Source organism: Plasmodium berghei (assembly GCF_900002375.2).
Source record: "Plasmodium berghei ANKA genome assembly, chromosome: 7".
Taxonomy (NCBI): Eukaryota; Apicomplexa; class Aconoidasida; order Haemosporida; family Plasmodiidae; genus Plasmodium; species Plasmodium berghei.
The window spans coordinates 427,745-454,407 of NC_036165.2; the positions used below are offsets into that span (position 1 = coordinate 427,745).

The 26,663-nt window shown below is 22.1% G+C and overlaps 8 protein-coding genes across 8 annotated transcripts; 3 read left to right on the plus strand and 5 right to left on the minus strand.

Moving 5' to 3' along the window:
* Window positions 1-578: 578 nt before the first annotated feature.
* Window positions 579-2,168, plus strand: PBANKA_0711100 (conserved Plasmodium protein, unknown function; the record flags this gene model as incomplete). The annotated part of the gene is made up of 1 exon (XM_034564017.1): window positions 579-2,168. The coding sequence occupies one exon, from the start codon at window positions 579-581 to the stop codon at window positions 2,166-2,168; it is 1,590 nt and encodes a 529-aa protein (XP_034420856.1).
* A 1,953-nt stretch (window positions 2,169-4,121) lies between these two features.
* Window positions 4,122-5,442, plus strand: PBANKA_0711200 (conserved protein, unknown function; the record flags this gene model as incomplete). The annotated part of the gene is made up of 2 exons (XM_034564018.1): window positions 4,122-4,561; window positions 4,743-5,442. The coding sequence occupies 2 exons, from the start codon at window positions 4,122-4,124 to the stop codon at window positions 5,440-5,442; spliced, it is 1,140 nt and encodes a 379-aa protein (XP_034420857.1).
* Window positions 5,443-6,141: 699 nt separating this feature from the next.
* On the minus strand, window positions 6,142-8,852 carry PBANKA_0711300 (conserved protein, unknown function; the record flags this gene model as incomplete). Its single annotated transcript, XM_034564020.1, has 13 exons — window positions 6,142-6,246; window positions 6,357-6,411; window positions 6,634-6,727; window positions 6,811-6,930; window positions 7,058-7,124; window positions 7,258-7,479; window positions 7,639-7,756; window positions 7,924-7,982; window positions 8,094-8,144; window positions 8,229-8,282; window positions 8,404-8,439; window positions 8,592-8,651; window positions 8,754-8,852. The coding sequence occupies 13 exons, from the start codon at window positions 8,850-8,852 to the stop codon at window positions 6,142-6,144; spliced, it is 1,140 nt and encodes a 379-aa protein (XP_034420858.1).
* Window positions 8,853-9,959: 1,107 nt separating this feature from the next.
* On the minus strand, window positions 9,960-12,008 carry PBANKA_0711400 (membrane attack complex; the record flags this gene model as incomplete). Its single annotated transcript, XM_034564021.1, has 1 exon — window positions 9,960-12,008. The coding sequence occupies one exon, from the start codon at window positions 12,006-12,008 to the stop codon at window positions 9,960-9,962; it is 2,049 nt and encodes a 682-aa protein (XP_034420859.1).
* Window positions 12,009-12,865: 857 nt separating this feature from the next.
* PBANKA_0711500 (conserved Plasmodium protein, unknown function) lies at window positions 12,866-15,742 on the minus strand (the record flags this gene model as incomplete). Its single annotated transcript, XM_034564022.1, has 1 exon — window positions 12,866-15,742. The coding sequence occupies one exon, from the start codon at window positions 15,740-15,742 to the stop codon at window positions 12,866-12,868; it is 2,877 nt and encodes a 958-aa protein (XP_034420860.1).
* A 1,033-nt stretch (window positions 15,743-16,775) lies between these two features.
* Window positions 16,776-18,839, minus strand: PBANKA_0711600 (perforin-like protein 5; the record flags this gene model as incomplete). The annotated part of the gene is made up of 1 exon (XM_034564023.1): window positions 16,776-18,839. One exon carries the CDS (start codon window positions 18,837-18,839, stop codon window positions 16,776-16,778), a length of 2,064 nt encoding a protein of 687 aa, XP_034420861.1.
* A 1,018-nt stretch (window positions 18,840-19,857) lies between these two features.
* Window positions 19,858-20,877, minus strand: PBANKA_0711700 (BRIX domain, putative; the record flags this gene model as incomplete). The annotated part of the gene is made up of 2 exons (XM_034564024.1): window positions 19,858-19,886; window positions 20,031-20,877. The coding sequence occupies 2 exons, from the start codon at window positions 20,875-20,877 to the stop codon at window positions 19,858-19,860; spliced, it is 876 nt and encodes a 291-aa protein (XP_034420862.1).
* Window positions 20,878-22,181: 1,304 nt separating this feature from the next.
* Window positions 22,182-26,191, plus strand: PBANKA_0711800 (conserved Plasmodium protein, unknown function; the record flags this gene model as incomplete). The annotated part of the gene is made up of 5 exons (XM_034564025.1): window positions 22,182-22,537; window positions 22,670-23,292; window positions 23,427-23,514; window positions 23,612-25,429; window positions 25,552-26,191. The coding sequence occupies 5 exons, from the start codon at window positions 22,182-22,184 to the stop codon at window positions 26,189-26,191; spliced, it is 3,525 nt and encodes a 1,174-aa protein (XP_034420863.1).
* Between the last annotated feature and the right edge of the window lie 472 nt (window positions 26,192-26,663).

The window sequence follows — 26,663 nt, forward strand, 5'->3', positions numbered from 1 at the left end:
TTAGCATATTTTTATTATTAACAAAACAGCCAATAAAAAAAATACAGCTAAAATAGGAAAAAATAAATAAAATATATAGGGAAGAAAATAAAAAATATCAAGTAGCTTTTTTAGGATATATAATAATGATAAGCATAAATATTTCCTTAATTTTCATGATGATATGTAATATATGTGCATACGTAGTTTCATAAGTCAGATTAGCATATATATGTTATTTTACTCTCTTTGCTAATTAATTTTATTTTTGTAAAATTCTTAACAATGTGTTTAGCTATGTTTAATTTGTTCAAATAGCTAAATTGAAAAATTAATAAAAACATTAACATGGAATATTTTTTTTTATCTTATAATTTTTGTAACATGATACAAAATAAAAAGGTATGCTATACTAAAGTATTTTTATATCGTTATGAGTATGTATATAGCAAAGATTATATCGTAAGTTATGCGAAGATATAACACCAAATATAATTTCAATGGAAATTAGCAAACAACTGCGTGTAAAAATATAAAAGGATAAGGAAATAAATAACGCACAGCATCAATAACAATAATATGGTGTGAGTCTTCAAAAAATGAATAAAGTGAAGCAAGTTATGAAAAACTCAAAGAATGTAATTAATTATATAGTATTAATTTTTATATACATAATTTTATGGATATATTTGTATTTTTATTACCTTGTAAGAAATATAAAAAATTTTATCATATTCCAACTTTTTGATAAATTTGAATTATTTAAAAAGACAAAATGGATTATTTATAATTTTACTTTGGATAGCCTTTTAAAAAATAAACATAAATTCATCTTAAATATTGTAGGATTTTTTAAAAATAGGAAAGATAAAAAAAAATTATTAAAGACACGAATTAATAAAATACCTAAGCATATATATATTGTTTTCAAAACAAATGACATTATTATTTTGAATGAAAAAAAATTTATAAAATATATAATTGATATAATCATATATTTATATGAGCACCAAGTTCAGTATTTAACTATATACATACCAAATCAAATTTTTAATTGTGCATTTTATGAAACACTGATAAAAGATTTGTATGAACGCAATTATTTTACAGAAGTGAATAATTATTCAAATATATTTAATGACAATCCCAAAAATTGTTCAGAAAAACTGATTGAACAATTTGTTATAACTAGGTTTGACCCTATTGGTAAGAAAATTCCCTTTAGCAAAAGAGAAAAATATGAATCTTTTAAAAAAAAATTTGAATATGAACAATTTTCTATTTATCTAAAATTTATGAATAAAACTTATTCCCATGAAAAATTAATAGATATAGCGGAAAAAAATACAGTAATATCAAAAGGGGTGTCAGTATCAGATAATTTTAATTCATTCAACACAAATATAGAACATATTATAAAGAAAGTATTTTATTTAGATCACAAAAATATGCATCACATCATAAATAAAACCCGTTTTATTAACTTTGTTCATCATTTATTCAACCTATTTATAGTACCAAAAGATCTTTTAGTGAATTTTTTAAAAAAAAAATTCAAATTTTTTAAACTAAATAAGCACTTATCATATTTTTTTGTTAGAATTTATAAAACTATTGTCATTTTATTTTATTCTTTATTGAAATTATTAAAGGATGAAACGATGGGGGTTAAGAAAACAAACAATGAGATAAATACATTTGACAAATTTGATTTCAAAACAGAACAAATTGAAGAAACTAACTTCATTTTAAAAATTTTTGAAAACTCAATAGTAGACAATAAACACTTAGTTGAGTCAATTAAAATATTAATTAAGAACAACATACCTTTATATGTAAAACCTACCCATGAAAATATTTTTCAAGATGGGTACAACGAATTATTTAATGACATATCCGTTGATATCGTTCTTTCTTTGAGAATAGGATTAATTGATTATTTCATTTCAACATTTAGGCATTATAAAACAACCAAAAAAATTAATAAAAAAAATATTCTTAATTTTGTTTTAGAATATTTTAGCTCCTTTTTTTTTATATACAATATAATTCATCCTTTTCAAAAAAATGGAATACAACCATGGGTTTTATCATTTTCAGAACTTTATGAATTTTTTGGCTATGATGTAAAGTCAGTGCACAAGGCATTATCATATTATAATAATTCAATGCAAAGATATGGTTCTTAATGTTTTAGGAAGGATTGAAGTGGAATTCCACTTGTGTGAAACAACAACACACATATAATATATATATTCTTCGTTAAATTGAATTATTTTTTTGTATATACAAATGCATTTTTTCCAATAAAAGATATGTAATATTTTTACATGAACATAATCAATCTATGACTGCTAAATACATATATGTATTTGTAAATGACTAGTTTTCACATTTTTTTATGTACGTTCATGTAAATTTCGATTATTTTTTTTTTTTTGAAATAATATTTTTGGCTATTTGTATTGCAATACAAGTGCCAGTTCATCAAACCTATATATATGTAACCTTTTGTTATATACTTGTAATATTCATACAGTAATGTATGAATAATTAAACATTTATTTTGTTACTACCTTTTGCATTTTATCGCGCTATTTTGATTTTTGGGGATATCTGATTATTTAAATATTATTTTTTTGCAGTTATCAAAAACTTCCTATTTTTTTCATATCTTTATATAATATTATGTGTGTATACAGGCGGGTTTATATTTATTTACACCCTTGAGTTTACTCCCCATTTTTACATAAACAAATAATATTCTATATAAAGTAAATCTTGTTAAATACCAAACTAGCTATTTTATTTCTATTTATTTTATTTTAATATTTTTTTTATAACATTAGATTATATTTAATACGCTAAAAAATACAAAACATATAAAAAAAAGAATAAAAACAACCAAACATCAAGATAATAAAATAATAAATATAAATATGGAACTTGACATAATTATAACCCTAAAGCGATGTAAAAACTATAAACATTTTATCTTAACAAATTTTAAATATATAAGTTTTAGGAATAATCCACATTCATTATATAAATTAAAAATTTACATTTTGGATTTTGTTTAATTTTTTCCCCTTAGTTTTTCCAATTTTACCGTTTTTTTTAGTTATAATAACAAAATAGTAATTATGTAGTTTTAAAAATATTCAAGCAAAGGTAATAAAAGCGCACAATAATTCGTAAAAAAATTGAATTATTTTAATAACACATATACCTATATACATAGACTATATATTATATAAATATCCCTGTTAATAAATAAATAGTATTTATATTCCACATATTTTTCTTTATACAGTTTGTTACACTAAGAATTATTTTTATGTTTATTTATTAAATTTTATAATTATTATAGTACTCAGCATTATTGTCAATGCTAATAACTTTACATGAAATATAAAATTATATATAAACAAATAAAAAATTAATATAACACCAAATTTCGTGATTAAAAATTAAATATAATTTAAATTCCTTCATTTCTATTATTTTTTTTATTTTTTCCGTAGAAAAAAAATTGTAAAAATCGCAAAATTGCAAAAAATTGCATATTATATATATATGTGTTAATTATTGTACACTGATTTATATTTGGAAGCTTATATAAATTAGTCAAATAATTTTTGTATTTATATGGTCTTATATGATTATACATATATATATATATGCGCCCTTGGATAAACACTAATGTACCATGCCCTATTTATAATAAAATATATTTTATAAAGCTAAAGGGATGATCCTATATATCCCCTAAATTCGTTTTATTTGATTTGATTCATATATACCACGATGTAATTACTTGACAAATGTTTATTAAGTATATGTATACTTTCATTTATTTGTTTTATTTTGGGGGGCACATTTATATATTTACTTTGTTTTTAAAGAGCGATAAAATAGTATGCTTTGTATATATATATATGAAGTGATATACACAAACACGCACACGTATATAGTGCTATAGGGACATTAATAATATACCCAAAACATAGATATATTGGCATGCTTATAAATAATAGTTCAACTCACATTGAGTTTTCTTATTTCCGTTATGGAATTTAATTAATTATTTTTAACTATTTTTTAATTTTATTTTTTCTCATTTTACTTCATTTTTTGTAATAATGCACGTAAGCACAGGTGGAAACGATATAACAGTGATTATAAATGATTACATTAACAAAGAATCAACGTCTTATCAGATTACAGATATAAATAACAATATAAAAATAAATGATCTTATTAATAAAATTAAAAAATTAAAAAATTATAATTATAATAATTCGTCCTTAGTGTTATATTTTGCAAAAGTGGAATGTAAGCTGGATGAAAAGTTGTCAACATATAATAAATCGAATAGAAAAACAATTAAATTCGAATTATATATATCATCACTAATAACTATAAATGTTAGGACATTACAGTCATGTGGGTCTGGGACAACCCGATGTATACCGTTATGGTCTTTTTGTTGTAGACAAAACATCAAAATCCGGATTCTTGATACTTCAGATGTTCGATTATTAAAGCAGCGAATTTACAATATCACAGACGACGACATTTCGTAAGTTCAAAAAATTAAAAACTGAAACAATATAAATTATTTGTGTTTATATGGCTACAACCAGCTTTCTACATTCACTTATATAAATATATATGTATATGTCATATGTGTGTATATCCACTTTGGTGCTGGATACAATTATTCAAAATGTTTTTTTTATTCTCCCTGCGTTTGTTTTTAGGATACCTGTCGATAATATTGTTTTACTTTATAAAGGAGCCCCATTAAATAACTTTTTGACCCTAAAAGAGTCAGAACTTATAGACAATTGCTATGTCGATTATTTTGTTCCACTTTGCTATATTTATAAGGAAAAAAAAAAAAAAAACAAAGAAGAAGATAATGATGACGAAACTGAGCTTGGAATTTACAAAGATAAAAAATCTATAAAGAAAATCGAAAGTACCAAAATAGAAGAAAAGGACACAAAGGTTGAAGAAATAAAAAAAATACCAACTGTTGAAATAAAAAAAACACCAACAAATGAAATAAAAAAAACACCAAAAACTGAAATAGAAAAAACACCAACAACTGAAATAGAAAAAACACCAACAACTGAAATAAAAAAAACGCCAACAACTGAAATAAAAAAAACACCAACAACTGAAATAAAAAAAACACCAACAACTGAAATAAAAAAAACACCAACAATTGAAATAAAAAAAACACCAACAACTGAAATAAAAAAAACACCAACAACTGAAATAAAAAAAACACCAACAACTGAAATAAAAAAAACACCAACTGAAATAAAAAAAACACCAACTGAAATAAAAAAAACACCAACAGTTGAAGAAATAAAGAAAGAAAGACTCCCAAGCAATAATGCGAATATTGACAGGTCGCGTAATAAAAATAGAAGGGGAAGAAGGCAACCTTAATATATTAAATAACATAAATCGATAAAACAATGTGGTACTTTAAATTAGGAACAATTATAGAAATTTTAAAAATAAAAAAAATATATTTGGATAGTGCTTATACGCACTTCGAACTGAGGAAAATATACTTACCATTTGATATATATTAGTGCATGCATAAGTTTGATGAGTTAATACTTATTTACATAGGTATACATTAGTGGATATTTTTCTTAAGAATGTAAGAAAAAAGAAAAATTCCTATATTTTCAGTTGTATATAAATCTTTTCTCCTATGGGCATTGCCTGTTGGATTTTTATTAATTTAACTGTTTTACATATTATATGTTTACTACAAAATAACAGGCTACTTATTGTGTGTATTTATGTTGTTTGCCGATATTATAATTGTTAAGGTTATCGTTTTTTTTTATCTTTTTTTTTTGTTTTGATTATTTTTTTAATGTCCTATATTTTAACCATTTTTAAGAACAAAATAGCTTAATATATTCCTTGCATATTATATATGTCCATTTTATTTATTTTGTTCTTGTGCTTATTCTACGCACACACAAAAATATATATACATAATATTATGAGTGTTTAAAAAAAGTTGTTAAAAATTATGAACAAGCAATAAAGATATAAAAATTATAAAACTTGGAAAAATTCATAAATGTCTAAAAATTGTTAGCAAACTCAAAAAATATATAATATAATTTATCTCCATTTAAAAACACCTTTAATTATAATTGTCCAAACAATATCTATAATAACTTCTACACATATTAAATATATAACTATCCATTCTAACTTATATCCATGCTATAATAATGAAAAGTGTAAGCGGAAATATAAAAAAAAATAAAAAAATGATATTAATGTGTGAAAAAAAAAAGCTAGCTAAAAATGATCATATATTTATGCTCACTAACCTGAATTGTTAATTCGTTTTGTAGCATATCATACAAATCCTTAATTATATCGAGTCTGTAAAAAATAACGGATTTGTACATATCAACAGACTAAATATAGAATAAAATAATGAATGTAATTATTATGAGCAAATTTCTTAAGCTTAATTAAAAATGGCACTTGCGTTATTTCACTTTTTTCAACAAATTATAAAACATTCGAATTACAAACCTCCATACTATTCCCATTTTTGATATTCATTTCTATCATACTTATTTAAAGAATGATGATTCTTACCTGTGATTTAATATTTCTACTCTTTTGGATATATCTAAATATTTTCTAAAATGTTCATATGTTTCAGTAAAATCCTCATGGTCCCAAAATATTTCTGAACAGACATAAAATATGAATATTTTTTTTCACAATATAATATATACATGTAAATATTTGAAAAGATTAATTTACTATTACCTGGTGTGTCTAACATATCACTATTCATATTTACATAAAATCTGTTTACGAATAATTCTCCAATTTTTTTACTTATGTCATTTTTCTTTAACTGAATTTTTCCTGTTCTAGCTATACACTCTAAAAAAATTAATGCATGCGCCACAGACATAAATAAAAGCATTTGTTCACACGTTTTGTAAGTTTTATACTTATATATACAATATTTTTGTGTGTATTTATGATGAGTTTTTATTTAAAATATTACCTGGAATATTTTTTGTCTTATCTATTGTATCATCAACCACATTTTCAAAATACGATAATTTTACACTCTGGAAAAATTAAAAAAAGTAGAATGAAAACATATTTATTCAAAATCCAACTAATTTATTTAGTTCAAGAATATTATTATTTGGATCGATAATTTGCTCATGATTAATGATTGTGTTAGATTTGTTATTTTACCTGTGCAAATGCATATGAATAACTTAACTTTTCAAATATATTTTTTGTATAAATATATATAATATCATTCTTTATTTTAAAGGAATTTCCATCTATATTTTTTTCATCTTTATAGTTATCTCCATTATTGGATATATTCATAATGTAAAACATGCTATCCATTTCATTGTTATTTTCTGCATATGCTTCACTTAAATATTTCCTCAAGTTCGCAATTAATATCTTCAATTAGAAATAGAAATAAAGAATATAAGTAGTTAAGAAAATATATTAAACATCATTCAAACATATATATATGGTAATTTATTAGTAATCATCAATATAGTTCCAATAAATATAAACATGAGCATACATTTTGTTTTGTTATTCATTGTCAAATACCTCCTTTTCTTTTATGTTGAAATCCCAAAGAACAATACAACCAAAACGAAACAAAAAAAATGTTTTTTTTTGTTCGAAAGCTGAACAAAATATGACTTCACTGTATACTTTTTTTATTCTGAAAAGTTGGTATATTTTTTTTTTTAATGTGTACATATATATATGTATCGATATAAATTAGTCTACAGGTTTTTATGGCTGATTATATATGCACTCTTATATTTTTAAGATAAAACAATTCCATAAATATATAAATATATATTTGTGTCTGATTTCTCATTTTACTTTATAAAATCTTTGCTTATATTGTGTGCTTTAAGATCCTTTATAAATCGGGAAAAGTGCTGTGTAGTAATAAAATGAATTAAAAATATTTTTACTATATAAAATCGAAATAAATTAATTTGAAAATATTTATAATTATATATATCTCAATCTGTTAATATGAATATTACAAAATCTGTTCCTAGACAACATGCTATTACAATTCCTGTTGGCTCGTCATCCTTCTAAAATGAAAAAAAAGTATATTAAGTATGCACAAAAAAATATTTTTTTGTCTATATTTTATTAGGAACATAAATGTTTACCTTATTTTTTATTATATCAAATTCGTTTTCTCTTTCACTGTTTAATTCCAACTTCTACCAAAAAAAAAAAATAAATAAATAAACACAATTAAATATTTGGCTAGCTTCAAGTTATGCACATGTCGATTTTATTCTATCCATTTTTCTTTTGTCATATTTAAAATATATTCCTTACAATGTCTATTAAATTGGAATTCTTATCTAGAATATTCTATAGACAAAAAGATAATACAAAAAAAAATATAAATAATATAGGAAGTAAAAAATATTCGGATAAAACTCATGTTTTGAATTGAATAGACATAAACAATGATATATTTACAAGTGTCTTATTTTACAAATTTTTGTTATTATTATTGTTACTAAGTTATGCTTGAATCTTCTATTTTCTTTTTGGAAATATTTTGAAGATAGGGTATTTTCCTAAAAAAAATATGCATGTTTTTATCCAAATTAAAAATTTTAATTAATAAGAAAGAGAACAACACAACTGTATGTGTCCATATGTACGTATAATATTATTACACTTTTGGAAGATGGACATATTTTTTTATTTATAACTAATTTCTGATTATCATTTTCGTCATCGTCTTTTTTTAATTGATCTTTAAAAAGCATATACATATTAACATAACATAATATACATTAAAATTGGTAAAAAAATACACTGTTATATGGTAAATAAATAAATACATATATATATATATATATATATATATATATACATTTGTATAGTCATGTAGAAATAAAGAAAGAAATAACACTTAAATATTTTATATAGTTTGAATAATAATAAATGCGTATTGTAATTATTTCCTCATATATTCGACATATGAATATATTAGTATGGACGTATATACTATATTTATTCCATTAAATTAAAATAGGTATTATATAAAGCAAAATATATATAATTTTTATGAAATATATAATTACATGTTGTTGTATTTTTATTTATTTTATATTATTTTTTTAATTTTGTTTATTAAAATAAATATACATTAAAAAAATAATGAATTTTGAGAATTTTTTATGACAAGTGCCATATAGCATATATATATATAAACACATTTTTCAACAATTTATTTTGTAGAATATAATAAAATTATTTAAAAAATGAAAGAGAAATCGCCCCGATTAAATAATAGTATAACTACTTAATTGTGCCCAAATTGTATCTTTCTTGAATTTTACTTTTTTGTAATTTTTCAAAATAATTTTGCATATAATTTCCAAAATGCAACATATTTTGTAGGTTATTATTACTCCGTTTATTTTATTTATATTAATTTTTTATCTACATTTATTTTTTTTATCGCACATTATATATAAGACAACACCCATTAGAATGCTGAATCTATTTATTCTCCATCCTATTTTGTAATATATCCAACTTTTATTATCTATATTCATATAATAAGATTCATATTTTATACATACTAAGAATTATATCAAATATTGGATTAAATACACATATGTATTGTCTATATAAACAGCACATACATAGATTAAGGGCCCGAAAAAAAATATTATCAATGCATAATAATAATAAAGATATGGTACATGTATTTATCTATTTATCTCATTCCACAAAACTAATAAAGAAAAAAAATATAGATAAAATAAATGAAGCCTCGAAAAATATGTCATACTGTTTGGGTGCACATATTTCACCATAACAGTAGATAACAAATATATTAAATATTAAATGAGAATCAAAAAATAGCTACCTTAATGTGTTACAAATTTGTGCTCATTTCCTCCATGATTTTGACACATAAGAAACATCCCAACATAATTTTTTTCGGTATTTTTAGATGTACTTATATTTTTTTTGGATTCATGTATTTTACTAACACAATATTTAACTCCTCCATAACAGGTAGATATATTAAATCCATCTATTAAATCTTTTCTAAATGCAAAAGTAAAACCAAGAAAAATATTATCATATTCATTTTTGTATATATCTGAACAAGCACCTTGGACATTTGCAGTTACATCATCTTGGTCGATGTATATGAGTTGTAATGAATTTATACTTTGATAAAACGATGGAATACAAAATCCCCAAATTAAATAATCTGTATTATTTTTCATTTTCTCAATAATACACTTATTATCACCTATAGAACATGGTTTTATTTTTATTTTGTCTAAATTTTTATCCTGATCTAATTTGATTTTAAATGCTAGTCCTAATTTATTTCCATCTGAACATGTTATATCTAATTCTTTCCCATCAGAGGATTCATTATCACTTTTTTTGTAAATCGTTTCAAATTTTATAAAATTATATTTGACACAATATATCCATCCAAAAGTTATAATTTCTGAATTTTTATTTATATAGGAACATGATGTGTCATAGTCCCCTTTATTATAGCATGGATGTACTTTTATCCTATTTTCTAGAATTTTCTTTTTTTTTTTTTGGTTATTTGTTAATTCCACAGATTTATCAAATGCAAATATAAATCCAGTACTTTTAGTATACCCATCGGGGCAAGTTAAAATTAAAGATCCTTTCCCAGATCCTGTTATTTGTTTTCCATCGAGTAATATATCAGTTATATTTTGAGAATAATAATAATTTTCTTGATTCATACCAAATAAATTGTTATAATATAACAATGCATTATTATATGATTCTTTTTTTTCTATATGCATAAATGAGCTCAATGAAAATAAATCGAGATATATAGGTGCTATATTTGTATATATAGAATTTCTCCACTTTTCATAAGTTAGTTGTTTCCAGTCCTCATTTAATTTAGTTCCTCCTTTTATATCTAAATTTATTTTGTTTGAAGTTGAATTCTCATATTTGTTCAATACATCATTTGCTTTTTTTTCTAAATTGTCGTTATTTTTTTCTGCTTGTTCATCTTCCATATAATTATCTTGGCTACCACCTCTATATGCATATTCCCCCTTTTCAATTTTGAGTATCTTTTGCAAAAGCAATCGATCTTTAAATACATTCAAATATCTATTATTTTCAATTGGATATTTATAATTATATATTTTTAATTCTTCAAATTTATGTATTGGTACTTCTAACGTATTAATAGTTTTTCCACCAAAATGAGCTGATACAATAACATGTGTTCCATATTTTCTGAAAAAATCGATCCATGGTTTAATAAATTTTATACATTGGTCATTCTTGGAATTATACATATATATCAACTTGGAACAAGTTTTTTCAGTGATACTTTTAGACAAAATAGGTAAATTTTCAGTGTCTAATAAAAAATCGGAATTTATATTTTTAATAGATTCTCTTAAACTATATGTTGCATAACTATGTAAGCATGTATTCTCTGCAACGATATATTTTCTCTTTTTTATTTCTAGATCTGTAAAATACCCTTTATATGGTATAGAAGCTGAAAAAGGGTTAATATTTCTATCCAAATCATCTATGCTTATATTATTCAATGCTATATATGTAACATCATTTATATCTTCGATAAATTTAAAATACTCCTCTTTATGACAAGCATTTTCATTGATATAGTCTATATTGTTTTTTGTGTCAAATATGATTTCTTTAAAGCCTGCATCTTCATTAAGCTCGTTATTTGGTAATGGCCACCCAAACATAATATCATATCCCTTTCCTATGTATTTATTATATATTTCATTGCTGGATAGGAATTCTTCTTTGGTTTCATCATTGTGGTCATAACACATAACAAAACCACCAACCATAAAGAAACACAAAATAAGATATGCACTTATTTTGGGAAATTTAATTTCTAAATTAATAACCATTTTAAAAACGTTATCGATACAATTTGTATTCAAAAAATAAAATAAAAAAAAAACATCACTAGGAATGCATAATTAAAATATTTCTATAAAGTATATAAAACTGTGATATTTTTTATTAAAATATTTTGTATTATTGAAAAAAAATATAAAATTATACAGTTAAAATTAGTTATGCACATTATTTTTATTTTTTTTAAACAAAAAAAAGAGAAAATTTTGCACATAAATTACAGAAAAATCATACATTTAGGTAAACATTGACTAAAATATAGCTAGTCATGAAAAATATTATGTCTTGTTAATAAAAAACAGACGTATTTCACACAACTAGACAAAAATTATTATGTCCTGTTAATAAAAAATTGACACATTTTATACAACTAGCCAAATCAAAAAGCAATAATTTGCTAAATATTAAATTAAATATTTAATATGAGAGCATTAAGCCAATGATTGTTTATTATTTTTCAATATTTAAATAATTTTTTAGTTTTCACAGCTTTAACCCCCATTTTTTTGGAATATATAAGCAAACACCTATGTATATATTATCCTCTCCAAAGTAAGTAATACATAAATATATTATAACGTTGTTTTCCAAGATAATAAACTAAAAAAATAAATGTAAAATAGTTAAATTGTCTTGATAAGACAGTTGGGGTGAATACCCCCCTTTGTAATTGGTTTTCCATATTGTAAGCTGCAAATTGCATGAACAAATAACCACAAAAAAATAAAAAATAAGTAAAATAAAAAATAAGCAAAATATAAAACAAGCAAAATAAAAATAATAAACAAAATAAACAAACACGGAAAAATACGGTAATTACAACTATGCGACGTGAAAAATAAAGGCACTAAGAGATTGGTTTGTCATTATCATATTCTAAGAAAGTTAGGAAATATTTTTTTTTCTCATCCAAAGTCATTTTTTTCCATAAATAAAATGGGACTAAATGTACGGCAGAAAAAAACACATTAAAATATTCCAACTGTATTTGTGCCAATTTAGTCAAAGACTTTTTTTCAAAAAATTTTGGATTGCCAAATGAGTTAAAACTGATTTTCAGTTCATCAACTGGTGTGTAATAATAATTTTGTGCTGCAAATAAAATAGCTATTTTCTTTTGTGTTTTAATATTTTTTACATATATATAATCGGTATATAAGAAAATTGAATTTCTTTCACCATGCTTCTTATTAATAAATTTAAATTTATAATTATTGTGCTTTAAACTTTTTAACAGTTCATACATTTCTTTAATTATTTGATAATGGTACACTATTTCTCTTTTTTTATGACAACTTTTAAGTAAATCGCTATCTTCATTTTGAAATGGCCTTAATGCATATGTAGATATAAGATATGAATTTGGCTTAATATATTTTTTAAAATCTAGAGAATATATTATAGGAAGAAGCTTTTTAACTAAAAATAAACAGTGGCTGTTTGTTTCAGTATAGCTAGGTATGATATTATTTTTGTTGAAAAATAAGCATTTTATATACTTAATGCAGAAATTGTAAAAATATATATATATATATTTATTTATTTTTTTTTTCGTCAAATGCTGATACATTAATTCAAAAAGAAATGTTATTATAATTGTTTCTAAAATATTTATGTAGTGTATTGTTTCATTTAATTTATGTTTACATATCACATATTTATTATTGTACATAACTTTTATTTCATTAATATTATTTATCACCCTTAAGAAAGCTATAAGTTTATCCTTATTATATGAATAATTATTTTCATAATTTTCAGTGATTGAAGGTTTGTCATGATATAATAAGTGATCATTCGTATTTTGTGCATCATTAATTTTTCTGAACAATTCAGAATATATAGAATCAAAAAAACTTCTTATATTTAAATATAAGTTATGCTTACAAAAATGATCATAATCCTTATGAATTAAAATAAAATAACTGCAGATATGTGTTATGTCTTTTAATTTTTCTGAACTTAATTGTTCAAACTTATTATGCATCATAAATACACACTCTAAACTTTTGTGAAATAAGTCTGAGGAAAAGAGAGATATGAAAAAAGTTAAATGGAAAATATCTAGAATGTTTTTTAAATTAATTCCATTGATATATTTTTTTGTATTATCCTTATATATTGTATGAGATTTTTTATCATGAATAAAAGATAGTTGTTTTATATTATTTTCATAACTCGGGGTAGTAACTTTAGTGTGTGAAATAAAACTTGTCAATTTAATATTTAACAAATAAAAAATAGGCGTAGATATAAAATTTTGATGAATTGAAAAATTTAATAATTTTATTAAATGGTTTATGCCAAGAGATGATGAAAAATATAGAATTTGCTGATTAAAAAATATTATAAAATATTTTGAAAAAATAATAAAATTATTTAAAAAAAATACTAATTTAACAAAATCATTTGAAGTATAATTTTGTATAGTTCTTGGTAATGTTACTAATATTTTTGTTATTAATTTATTATCTTTATAATTAAAAAAAGACAAACTATTTAAACAATCTAGTAATACACATATTTTATATTGACTTAAATTTTGTGTTATACATTCAGTTAATTTTTTAAATAAAAAACTATTAAATAAATTTATATTTTTTGCTGATTTTAATATAGAGCTTATTTCACTAGGTTTAAAAAAATAACATTTCAAAGTAATTATTTTATAAATATTTTTATATATCCACACATTTCTATATCCGTATTTTGAAAAAATAAATAAATGTTTAGGAGTTTCTTTAAAAAAATTAGCTGAAACCCCCTTTAGTGCCTTTTTCCATTTTTCTTTTTCTTCACAAATTATTTTTTCATTTAAGTTTTCATCATTATCACAAATATGATAAGAATTAACTAAAAAAGTTTTTCCTTGTAAAACTTTTGAAAATAAATAGCTTCCAAAATGTTCATAAAAATATGCTATAGTATTAAAAATATACTCGTTATGTAAATTATTTTTAGCTAAAAAATATGCTATAATAAAAAAATCAGTAAATGAAAATTTGTCAACATTTTGATTTATAAAATTTTGAACAAATTCTATAAATTTATTTGTTATTAATAATGGAATATTTAAAATGTCTAATAAAAAAACAAATTCGTTAATACTTATATTTTTAATAAGTTTCTCATTTGTAGATATTTTATTCGATACATATAATATTATAAATGGATTTAAAAAATTTTTCTCTTTAAAAGTGTGTAATATATATATCAATTCGTTAATTTTATATTCATTTATTTTACGAATTATTGTAAACATTAACACTCTTAAAATATAATACTTGGCTTTATTATTATTTAATATATAACTATTTAAATATTTTAATATATTTTTTTTATTTTGCATTAAAATTACATTTTTTATATTTTTATATTTTAATAAGTCTTCATAATTCGCTTCATCAATCTGTATATTTAATTTATACATTGTATTTTTTTTTGTATTTTCCAAATAAACTAATTTCTTTTCCTTAGACGATATATATTTTTTATTATAACAAGTTTGTTGTAAATTATTTTTGTTCTCCTTTTCAACAATATCAATACAATTCATGTTTTTCTCCTCATTTTTGTTATTTTCTTTTTGTTTTTTCTCTAAACCCTTTTCATAGGTTGAAAAATAATTCTTGTATATTTTTCCATGTATATAAAATTTTATTTTAAAATCAAAAAAATAGTTAAATTTTTTTATTGGTTTTTCTCTCTTCACAATGTTTATCATTATTCATGTATTAAGGAAAAAGACTGTAGAAAATATTTCTTTTATTTTGTTAATATTTTCTTTTTGAAGTATACTATTTTTTGTGTATTCATTTTGCATCCTGGCCTCTCTTAATCATAATTTTAAACGTAATATATATACAAAAATGTTATGATCATACATACGTGTATTCACATTTATATTAACATATATTTTCACCTAAATATAGGCAATATTCCAACATAAAAATTTGTAGAATTTTCTACGAATTCCATGTTATTTGAAAAGTATATATTTCCAACGAATTTCCACTTCCCCCATCCTTTCGAATAAACTAGATCCACAAAATAAAATTTGATAAAAATAAATGATTGTTAACAATGTAAATAATTGTTACTATTATATTATTGCATTCGTTTATTTGTGAAAAAACTTCAAACAGATATTTTGCACTTTATTTTTGATGAAATAAATCGAAATGTTTTATCACTTCATATCCCAATACATAATTATATGCATATTTATGATGTATAATTTTTTCCAAAGTTTGAAATACTAAGTTATAGAATCATACCATATAAAGAAAATATTTATAATTAAAAAATTGTATAACCACAAACTAATGAAATATTATTTTCGAAATATTCATCTCGAAATAAAAAATTCAAATAAATTTTTTATCCATCCATTTTTTTACTATAAATGATTGTTACCAATTAAAGGGAAAGGTTATTTAGATTGATTCAATATTATTAAAACGTTATTATAATTTATAAAAATATATTGTGTTTTTCGTCAATTTTATATACAAATGTAACAAGGATGAAATAATAAAAATAGCATGCATTAAATTTAAAACATTTTATCTTTAATAAAATGGAAATATAAACTAAAGATAAAACAATTCGACATAACATATATACACCACTTATTCAATGGTGTAAAAGAATAGGAGTTCATCAAATATGTCATCTCTCTATGCAGTATTATCCTTTTTTTTCTGATATATTTCATTTCCTTACAAAGAAAGATATAAGGCCTATTCAATATGACATTAAATAGACGAACATACAATATATATAATAGGAATATGCATTTCTTGAGTGTTTGGTTGTTGAACTCGAATATTTAAATCACATGCTGAACTTCCCACTTCACATAATAGATAATATGATAAACTCGAAGAAATATAATCAATTGCAAATCCAAGTATTATAAATTTTCCAGGTGTACATTTTAAACTAATTAAAGTATTTTTGTCTATATGCATTTTTTGACTCAAAGCTTTAGATTCTAACGTATTTATGAATAGCTCTTTATTATTAGGAAGGCAATTAACCCAAAAAAATTTTTGAAAATTTTCATTTATATTTTTTTGCTTTGATTGACAAGCATTTACACCACTTACACATGGCTCTATTATCATATTTGAACTTAAACTGTTTTGTATTGTTAATATAAATCCAAAACCTATTTTCATATTTGATGGACAAATAATTTCCTCATTCTCGTGAGTTGCTTTTTTTTTAATCTGATATATTTCATTTAAATTATGTTTCCCGCATAGTATCCAACCAAATTCAAAACTTTTATCTGATTCTATATTTATTCCACTATAGCATTCATCAGTTGATGAACATACATGCATTACTATACTGTCATTATATAACTTTTTTTTATTTGTTATAATAAGCCCACTAATAATTTTTTCATCATTTTCACATTTAAGCGATATATTTAAATTCACATTTTTATCTATATATTGATGCCATTTTTTAATACTCATTTTATATAAATCAGATTCGGTTTTATTTATTTCAAAAGGGTATTTATTATAATCAGAATAAGTAATGCTAGAATAATATTCTAGAGCTTTATAATAAGCAAATTTTCCATCATTTGTTTTTATAAAATCAGAAAAAGGTCTTAAAATTAATTTAATTGGTTTTGCATATTTCCCATTTATGGTTTTTTCCCATTCCTCTTCAATACCATTTGTCATAAGAACTTTTCCTTCACCGTCTTTGTATTCTTTAATATCTACCCCACCATCATATATCGTATTTTTTTCTTTTATGTAAGTTAGCATATTATCATTATTATGGTTTTGATTTGTGTAACTCTGTCTCTTTGATATGATCGATCCAAAATAAAAACTTCCAAGTTTATTTCCACTTGTAAACGGGTTCAATCGTTTTTTATATATTTGAACTTGGTCAGAATCATATATATTATTATAATATTCAGAATACAAAATGTTTATAATCTTCCCCCCATAATATACTCCAGATACTAAATGAGTTCCATATAAATTAAAAAAAGTAATCCATGGAGTTATTGTTCTTAAACAATTTTTATCATATTTATTTTTTTTATAGGAATGTACATTACATTTATATTTATTTATATTTATATTTTTATAATTTTTTTCCAAATCATTCAACATATTTATAAAAAATGGGTCTAATTTACTATTGTCAACATTTTTTAAAGCAACGAAATATTTAGAGCATATCTTTTTATCTATAATTATAGAATAACCCTTTTCAATTCGTTCAACTAACACCCTATAATAATTTGAAGAATTAAAAGGATGGATTTTATATAATGATGGAAACTTATAACTCTTATATTCATCATCTATATCTTTTAATTTTTTAATTATTTTCCCTTTTTTATTATAAATGCATTTGATATCTTCTTTTTTTTTAGCTATAAAAAATATGTTATTGTCATCTTCGATATTAGTTTTATATTTTTTTGTACTATCTTTAATTTCATTTTGATATTTACTTTCTTCTTGATTTGCTTTGTCTTGCCTATTTTTACTACCTTCATATTTTCGATCCTTTTCATTTTCGCTTGGCCAAAGTTTTTCCTTCAAAATATATCTCTTATATCCTAGATCTACAGTAAATAGTGGATCACCCATTGGATTCCCTTTGATTATATCATAAGACATTCCTAAATAATTTACTAAATATTTAATATCTGATATATCAACATTATTATTATAAGAACGTTGATCATAGATACCATGCGACTTCAAAATACAGTACACTGCTATACGGGGTGTCATCATTGCAAATGCCAACCAAATGCACCTATTTATCCCCATTTTCTAAATAATCATTCATAAATAAAAATATGTATATTATAAAATGTCTTATATATATACAGATTTATGTGTGCTGAAATGTTGTATGGATATATAGTCACAAATATAGGCTACTCTTGCTTACACACAAAATAAAAATGCTGGTGCGCATTAATATACTTAAAATTTAGGGAGAAAAAAATACAAAATACCAAATATAGAATGTGGTTAAAATAAATAAAATTTATTGGTGTAAATACCCTGATAACATGGAAATAAATGCTTTTTATTTTGTCAAATTAAATATTTATTGTAAATAAATTTTTTCAATTATCAAAAAGATAAAATTACGAATGTTATAGAATGAAAACAATGAAATTTTTTATAAGTAAAATTATGAAATGTACTAGAAAAATTAAACAAAAAGATAAACAGAAATATACCAAAATAAAAAACATACACACAAATATATATTTATGCATAACCAGGGGTAAATATGTAATTAAAAACAGTATGAAAATATTATATTTAATTAAAATAATACTTAAAGATATTTATATAATTGATGTTGTCTATGCATATTCAACTTATATTTATAATACGCATTTATCAAAAAAATATATATGTACTTATATATTTGTTTATTTGTGAAAAAAAAATTTAAACAAAATTAACAACTTTATTTTTTTTAAGATAGCCAATGCTTAAAATATTCTAAAGCTTAATAGAGAAAAAAAAAATTAGCTAAAATATCGACATTTTTATCACATATTTATTTCGTGTTCATAAAATTATTAACAATTCAGGAAGATGAGAGGAAAAACGAATTAATAATATTCCTTGTTAATATATAATTTGTAAGGTACTCAAGTCGCTAATTTATTTTTGTGAAATATTATAAAGTTGCTTTTGAACGTTTTTTTTTAATTATTCTATATTTGGATATATAAAATCTAGTATTTCATTTTAACTGAAACGATATCTTCTGAAAAATTAATTTCATATGTATTATTTCGATACTTCCTAATTCAAGGAATTGTCATTTACTCTTCGACATTGAATATATTACTAAAAAAAATAAGAAAGTATATATATATGAGTATAGCTACCTCATCAGGATTTAAATATATATAATAATTAATTCCATGAAAAAAAAATTGTATAAATACAAAAGCACTAAATAGTAGATTATAAATAAGAAAAAAAACATACCTTTGTCCTGATCTGTGATTTTAAAAATAGCAAAGTTAATACGTGGTCCGATTTCTACCAAATTATGTTCATTGTCTTTATCCTCATTAGTATTATTATCATTAATAAGTCTATTCGAAATATATTTATATATATCGACATTTTCGTTTGAGTCTTTAATTTTATAAGCTTCTCCTATAATTTTTTCAAATGTACTACTTTTAAAATTTGTTGTATATTGTCTAAAATTTATACTATTGTCACTAGAATTATAGCAATATAATAAAACTCTTCGTGGTTTATGTGTAAAATCATTAGTTAAACTTACACTTGGATATAAACTTTTTAAAATATTTTGTACTATAATTAAATAATTTGCCATTTCTGGATTTTGGGTATTATTAAAATTTTTTAAAATAAGTAAAGGCCTTAATCTTTTATAATCAAAACTTAAATTTTTTGAATAAACCGATTTAACTATACCTGATGTTGTATAGCTTTGAATTATAAATGTTAATGCTAATTTTGTATAATTACTGGTAATTTTATAAAATAATTTAAGATTTTGTATATAAGTAGAAATTGAAAATTTATAACTCAATTCTTTTAATTTATTATTTAATTCATTTACATTTTTTAATTTGTTAATATAAAATACTATACAATAAGGATTAAACATTTCTGTTATGTCTCGGCAAAGAGTTTTGATTTCTGTAGTCATTCCTTTTTTTTTAATTAATATTACGTTTGTTTTTTTTATAGCATCCTTTTCAATTTCGTCTACATTTTTATTTTTATTTATCTTTTTATTTTTATTATCAATGTTTTTTAATTTCCTGTTTATCTTACTTTTTTTCTTCGTCGTCATTTTATCACAAAAATTTAAAAAAATTATATCATACCTTCCTTTAGTTAAAATATTAAAGCTATATAATTATATATTATGTATATATGTATATGTGTTGTATGTATGTATGTAATATTATGTGAATAAACATAAATTGGTAGTTATCTCTGCACGTTTCTTTTTCATCACATTATTTATAACCATTTTTTTATATCCAACTCTAGACATATGATCATAATATCGAGGGAATATATTACAGAAAATCCCTTAGCACACTCTCAAATAAATGTCACAGTTAATTTTTATTTTGTTATATTTTTCTGATAATAATAATAACAATAATAACAGTAACAATAATAATAACAGTAACAATAATAATAACAGCAACAATAATAACAGCAACAATAATAATAACAGCAACAATAATATTCCTTTATATGCTCATTCGATTAAAATGATTAAAAAAATTTTAAAAGGGGGCTTAAAATTAAAATGTAACAACTCACTGTTTTTTGTTCATAAAAAAATATATAAATTAATTTTCGAAGCAAACGCACAAAATAAAAATGATAAATAACGAAGATATAATAAAATGATGGGAAATGGATAGAATATGTTTTTTTATATTTTACAAGTTGCATTTAAGTAATTTTAATATATATAATAAAAAACAAAAATATATATTAAATATGCAATGATATATGCAATACGTTATGGGCAAAAAAATATAGAGTAATCTACAAATCCCCATTATTTTATATAAGCACCTTAATATATTAATTATAAATATCCCCAAGAAAAAAATATTTACAATAAACTTTATGATGGTTAAAATGTTATATATAAAATAAAAAAATTTTATTATTTTTTTTTGCAAATTGAAAAATATTAAGAAAGGAAAAAATGAATAATCCCCAAAAGTCAAAAACCAAACAAATTTAAGAAGAAAAAATGCATTTATGCAAATATATATGTACAAAAATGTTTATGTGTTGGTATACAGATCATTATATATAATTAATTAAGGAGAACTAATAGACAATTTGGGTAACTGATGAAGGGATATTGCAGCATATATCGATGATATAATTCTGACATTATTTAATTTTTTCTTTCCTTTTTCTTAATTCAATATAAAAAAGGAAGAAAGTAGGCATAAAAATAAGTGAAAAAAAAAAAAAATAAATAAATAAATATATAAATAAATAAAGGTTGTAAAAGAAGAGTAATATCCATCATATATTTCCGCTTTCTAAAACCTGATCAAACAAAGTTAAGAAAACAAAGTTAGGGAAACAAAGTAATTTCTAAATAAACCTCTTAAAATGATATTAGAAATCATACCATTGTATAGTTACAATTTTTATAGCACTTTGTTAATAATAAAAAATATATTTTATTCGGACGAAAAGCATGAATTTGATAATGGCGGTAATTTCTCAATTGGGGATGAGGAAAGGAATATAGTTGAAACGGGCACAATAAAAAATAACAACTTTTTAAATGATGAATGTAATAATAATAGTGAAAAAGAAAATAAATACACCAAATCATATAATTACAATTATATAAATAACAAAAATAATTTTTATGCTGATAAAAAAAACGAAAATATATATATTCTGATAAATTGCGGATGGGATGATAACTTTTGTCTTGATGATGTTAAAAATATTATAAAGTAAGTAGAATTTATTTTCCATATTTTTAAAATATTTGAAAATGTGTATATATTATTGCATAGTCAGGTAAATATATAAATTTGCACATTTTTATATGTATGTTCATATGTTTTGTTGTAATTTTTTTGCAGAGTTTGCGAATATGTAGATATCATATTTATAACGAATCATGGATTGAGCTACGTTGGATGCCTCCCAATTATATATCAAGAGTTTTCTAAGCTGAATAGAAAAGTTCCTATAATATGTCATGAATACACAAAATCATATAGTAAATATATTTTATTAAGTTATATAAAATGTATAAACAATTGCGAAATTTTAAAAAGATTTAATGAAAACGAATATATTAATTTAATAAATGATTTATATCAAAACATTTCTGAATTAGAATATAAAGAATATTATACTTATAAAAAAAATATATTATATGAAAAAGAATCAAAAAAAAAAAACATTATTTTTATATTACCAATTTATTTTATGAATAATGGCAACAACATAGGATCATCAGGAATTATCATTAAACTTTTTAATTATAAAATTTTATATTCTATAAATACTAATATAATTGATTATTCTTTTATCGAAAAGTCTGATATTATAAATCAATCAAATGTTTTTACTTTTATTGGCAATTTTATGTATACAAATAAAAATTATAACAAAATGACTGAAATAAAAAATATAATAAATATAGTTAATCAAACTATAAACAATTTGGGTTGTGTCTTTTTCCCTGTAGATATTGACAGTAATGTGTAAAAAACAAAAAATATAATTTTGTGATAAAAATTGTATTAATATTTTTCTAGAAATTTTTTTTTTTTACGTATTAATTTACTTCCTCAATATATATATATATATATTTTAATTTAAACGTTTTAGACATATTTTTTGATCTCCTTTTTCACGTAAACGCATTGATGGAGTTAAATTCACAACGATATGTCATTCTGTTTCTATGCCCATACGCGTAAACTAAAATATGAAAACAAAAAAAAACAAAACATCTATGCTGTTTGGTCGTTTTATTTTATTTTATTTTATTTTATTTATCTTTTATTATACAGAGAAAACTTAATCCGGCTTTTGTGTACATCCATATCATATATGAACAAATATATAAAAAACAATTTTCACAAAAACCGAGTAAACTTATTCAAAATAAAAAACTTAATATGCTTAAAGGATTATAACGATTTTAAAAAATATGAAGATGGATATTATATTTTATTTTCATTTCCTTCCAATATAAACAACGATACATCAAAAAGGATTTTGTCATCTTTCCTTACAAATAAAAAGAATGCTTTAATATTAACAAAAAAAAATAAAACAAATAATATTTGCTCTGATATATGTAACAATTATTATAAAAATAAAAAAAAAGAAAACAAGGAAAACTTTAACTTTTCATACACAAAAAATGTAAAAGTAGATGACGATGCTTTATATGAAATTTATTTAAAAGAAAAAAATAACATTGAAAATTTTATTTTGAAAACTATAAATGAAACCAAAAAAAAAAAAAAAAAAAAAGAAATCCAAGATAATAATGAAGAAGAAAAAAAACACAATAAACAAAATAAGCATTTTATATTTGAATCAAATGAAGAAATGATATTCATAAAAAAAAACAAAAAAAAACAAACACATATTATAACTCAAACAGAAAACAATAATGTTGATAATATTCCAAAAGAACATTCAAACAATATATTTCTAAAAAAGGAAAATCTTAACGAAGAAAGCTTTTTCGAATTTTTTAAAAATAAAAAAAAAAAAGACAAACAAGAAAATGTAAATAATGACGCCACTGAAAGTAGTACAAGCACCGAACCAGAAGAAGAAGAAGAAGATGAATATGATGAAGATGAATATGAAGATGAAGAAAATGGAGATGAAGATGAATATGAAGATGAAGAAAATGGAGATGAAGATGAAGAAATTAAAATAACAAATAAAAATGTAAAATTTGGAGAAAACTTTTATTCATATAAACAAAATAAAATCGAAATACAAATTAAAAGAGAATTAAATAACTATGACGAAAATAACAATCAAGATACATATCTGAATAAAGGATATAAATTTTCATCAAATAATATGATAGAAAATAAAAAAAAAACAAGAAAAAAAGGAAAAATAAAAATCGAAAAAAGTGATTCTGATATAAGTAATAATTCTCAAAAATATGATGAAAAAAACTGGGAAAATAAATTTATAAAATATAACAATGAACAGGAAACCCAAAATAAAATGTTAATAAAAAAGGAAAAAACAAAAAAAAATTTATATGCAAATTTAGGAAAACATAATGAAGACAACCAATATAGTGACATAAGTAACATTTCAATAATATCCCAAAAAAATTCGTGGAAAAATAAACTACTAAAATATTTTAAAACTATTCCTACCATCTCAAAAGAAGAAACAGTTTCTATCCAAATAAATTGTAAAATAAAAATATTTGATATTGAATATATTATTAATCAAAACACATTAAAAACGATTTTATGTCATCTTAATCCAAAACATTTTGTTTTATTACCATCTTGTGATTCATATAGTTCATTAAATTTTGAAATGTTATTTTATTCTTCTATAAAAAATTCCACAAAAATACATACATTTTATTCTCCTAATTATTCGGATACTATAAAAGAAAATATGAAGGATATATTATATGAACGTTATTTTTTTAGAAACTCATTATCTATATATTCTATCAAAATACCTCTAAATTTACAATATGAAAATGTTTATATAAAAAATATTTATACTCTTATTAATTCTATGACTCCAGAAGTTACTAATTTCCACATACTCAAAGCCAAGGTTCGCTTTGGCCCTTCCAAGGAGAGGGACCCTAACTTGCCCCCCAACCAGTAAGCCGAAAAAAATAAAATAAAAAATAATAAAAAAAAAAAAAAAACAGCGAATGACGAGCGCATATCGTGACTCTTTCTCATTTTTTCCCATTTATCACTTCTTATTTCCCACTTTCTAGGCGAAGCAAACGATTTATAAATGAGCATAGTACCTTTTGGAACGAATATAAAGGATCCGAATACACATTGTCTATCCCTGAAGAAAAGGGAGGCATAGAAGAAGCTGGAATATTTTCAAAACCGATTCAAAGTAAAGCAGATGAAAATAAATCTGAAGAAGAAAAAAATAAGGATACTTCAGATGGAAATGATGAAAAAATGAAAAAAGGTAAAGATACAAAATTTTTAAATTATTATATTAATGATGAACAAACTGAAAATCAAAGCGATGGAAGTAGTGAGGATATATCTAGCCTTTCTTCAGAAAATGAAGAAGATTCATATTTACACAATAAAATAAATGATGAAGAAAAACTAAAAGGAGACTTATATATTGGCGATGTTAGTATAAAAAATTTATTAACAAGTATAAATAGATTCCCTAATGTTTGTCTCAATTTTGTCAATGAAAATCAAATCATACTTAATGGAAAAGCGAGTATAAAAAAAGAACATCTCATAAATATAAATAAAAACAAGGAAACGCAGTTTTCAGAAAATACCAATAATACCGTTTGGAGAATTGAAAGCTCTCTAGATCCCTCCTTTTATTTTATGAGGAACGTTTTGAAAGACTTGCATAACAACATGTCTATATGACCAACTACACCGATCATTTTTTAACTTTTTTAACTTTTAATTTTTTCACTTTTAATGTGCCCCCAAATAAAAACTTCCCTTTGTAACATTAACAAATGAAAGCTTGTATACATTTCAGAGCTAATGCATCAAAAGTGGTAAAAGCTTCGATCAAATGTGGTGGTCATTTTCCACTTTGGATGAAATGTGAAAGTAATCATCTTAATTATGCTTGCAAATGTTAATTATGTTATTTTATTTTGAATTATTTATAGTTAAAAAAAAAGACGCATATTCATAAAATATTACACATAACAAATATATGATATGCGATTACCAAACTATACTGATAAAGTTTGAACAAATACATAAGTATTGTTGATATTTCTTCTATAGTTTAATGTTAATAATAATATTATAGTATTATAAAGTAGTGATATACAAGTTGTAGGGTCTAGAGTAATTCGACTCCATTCACTTTATTCCTTTTTCA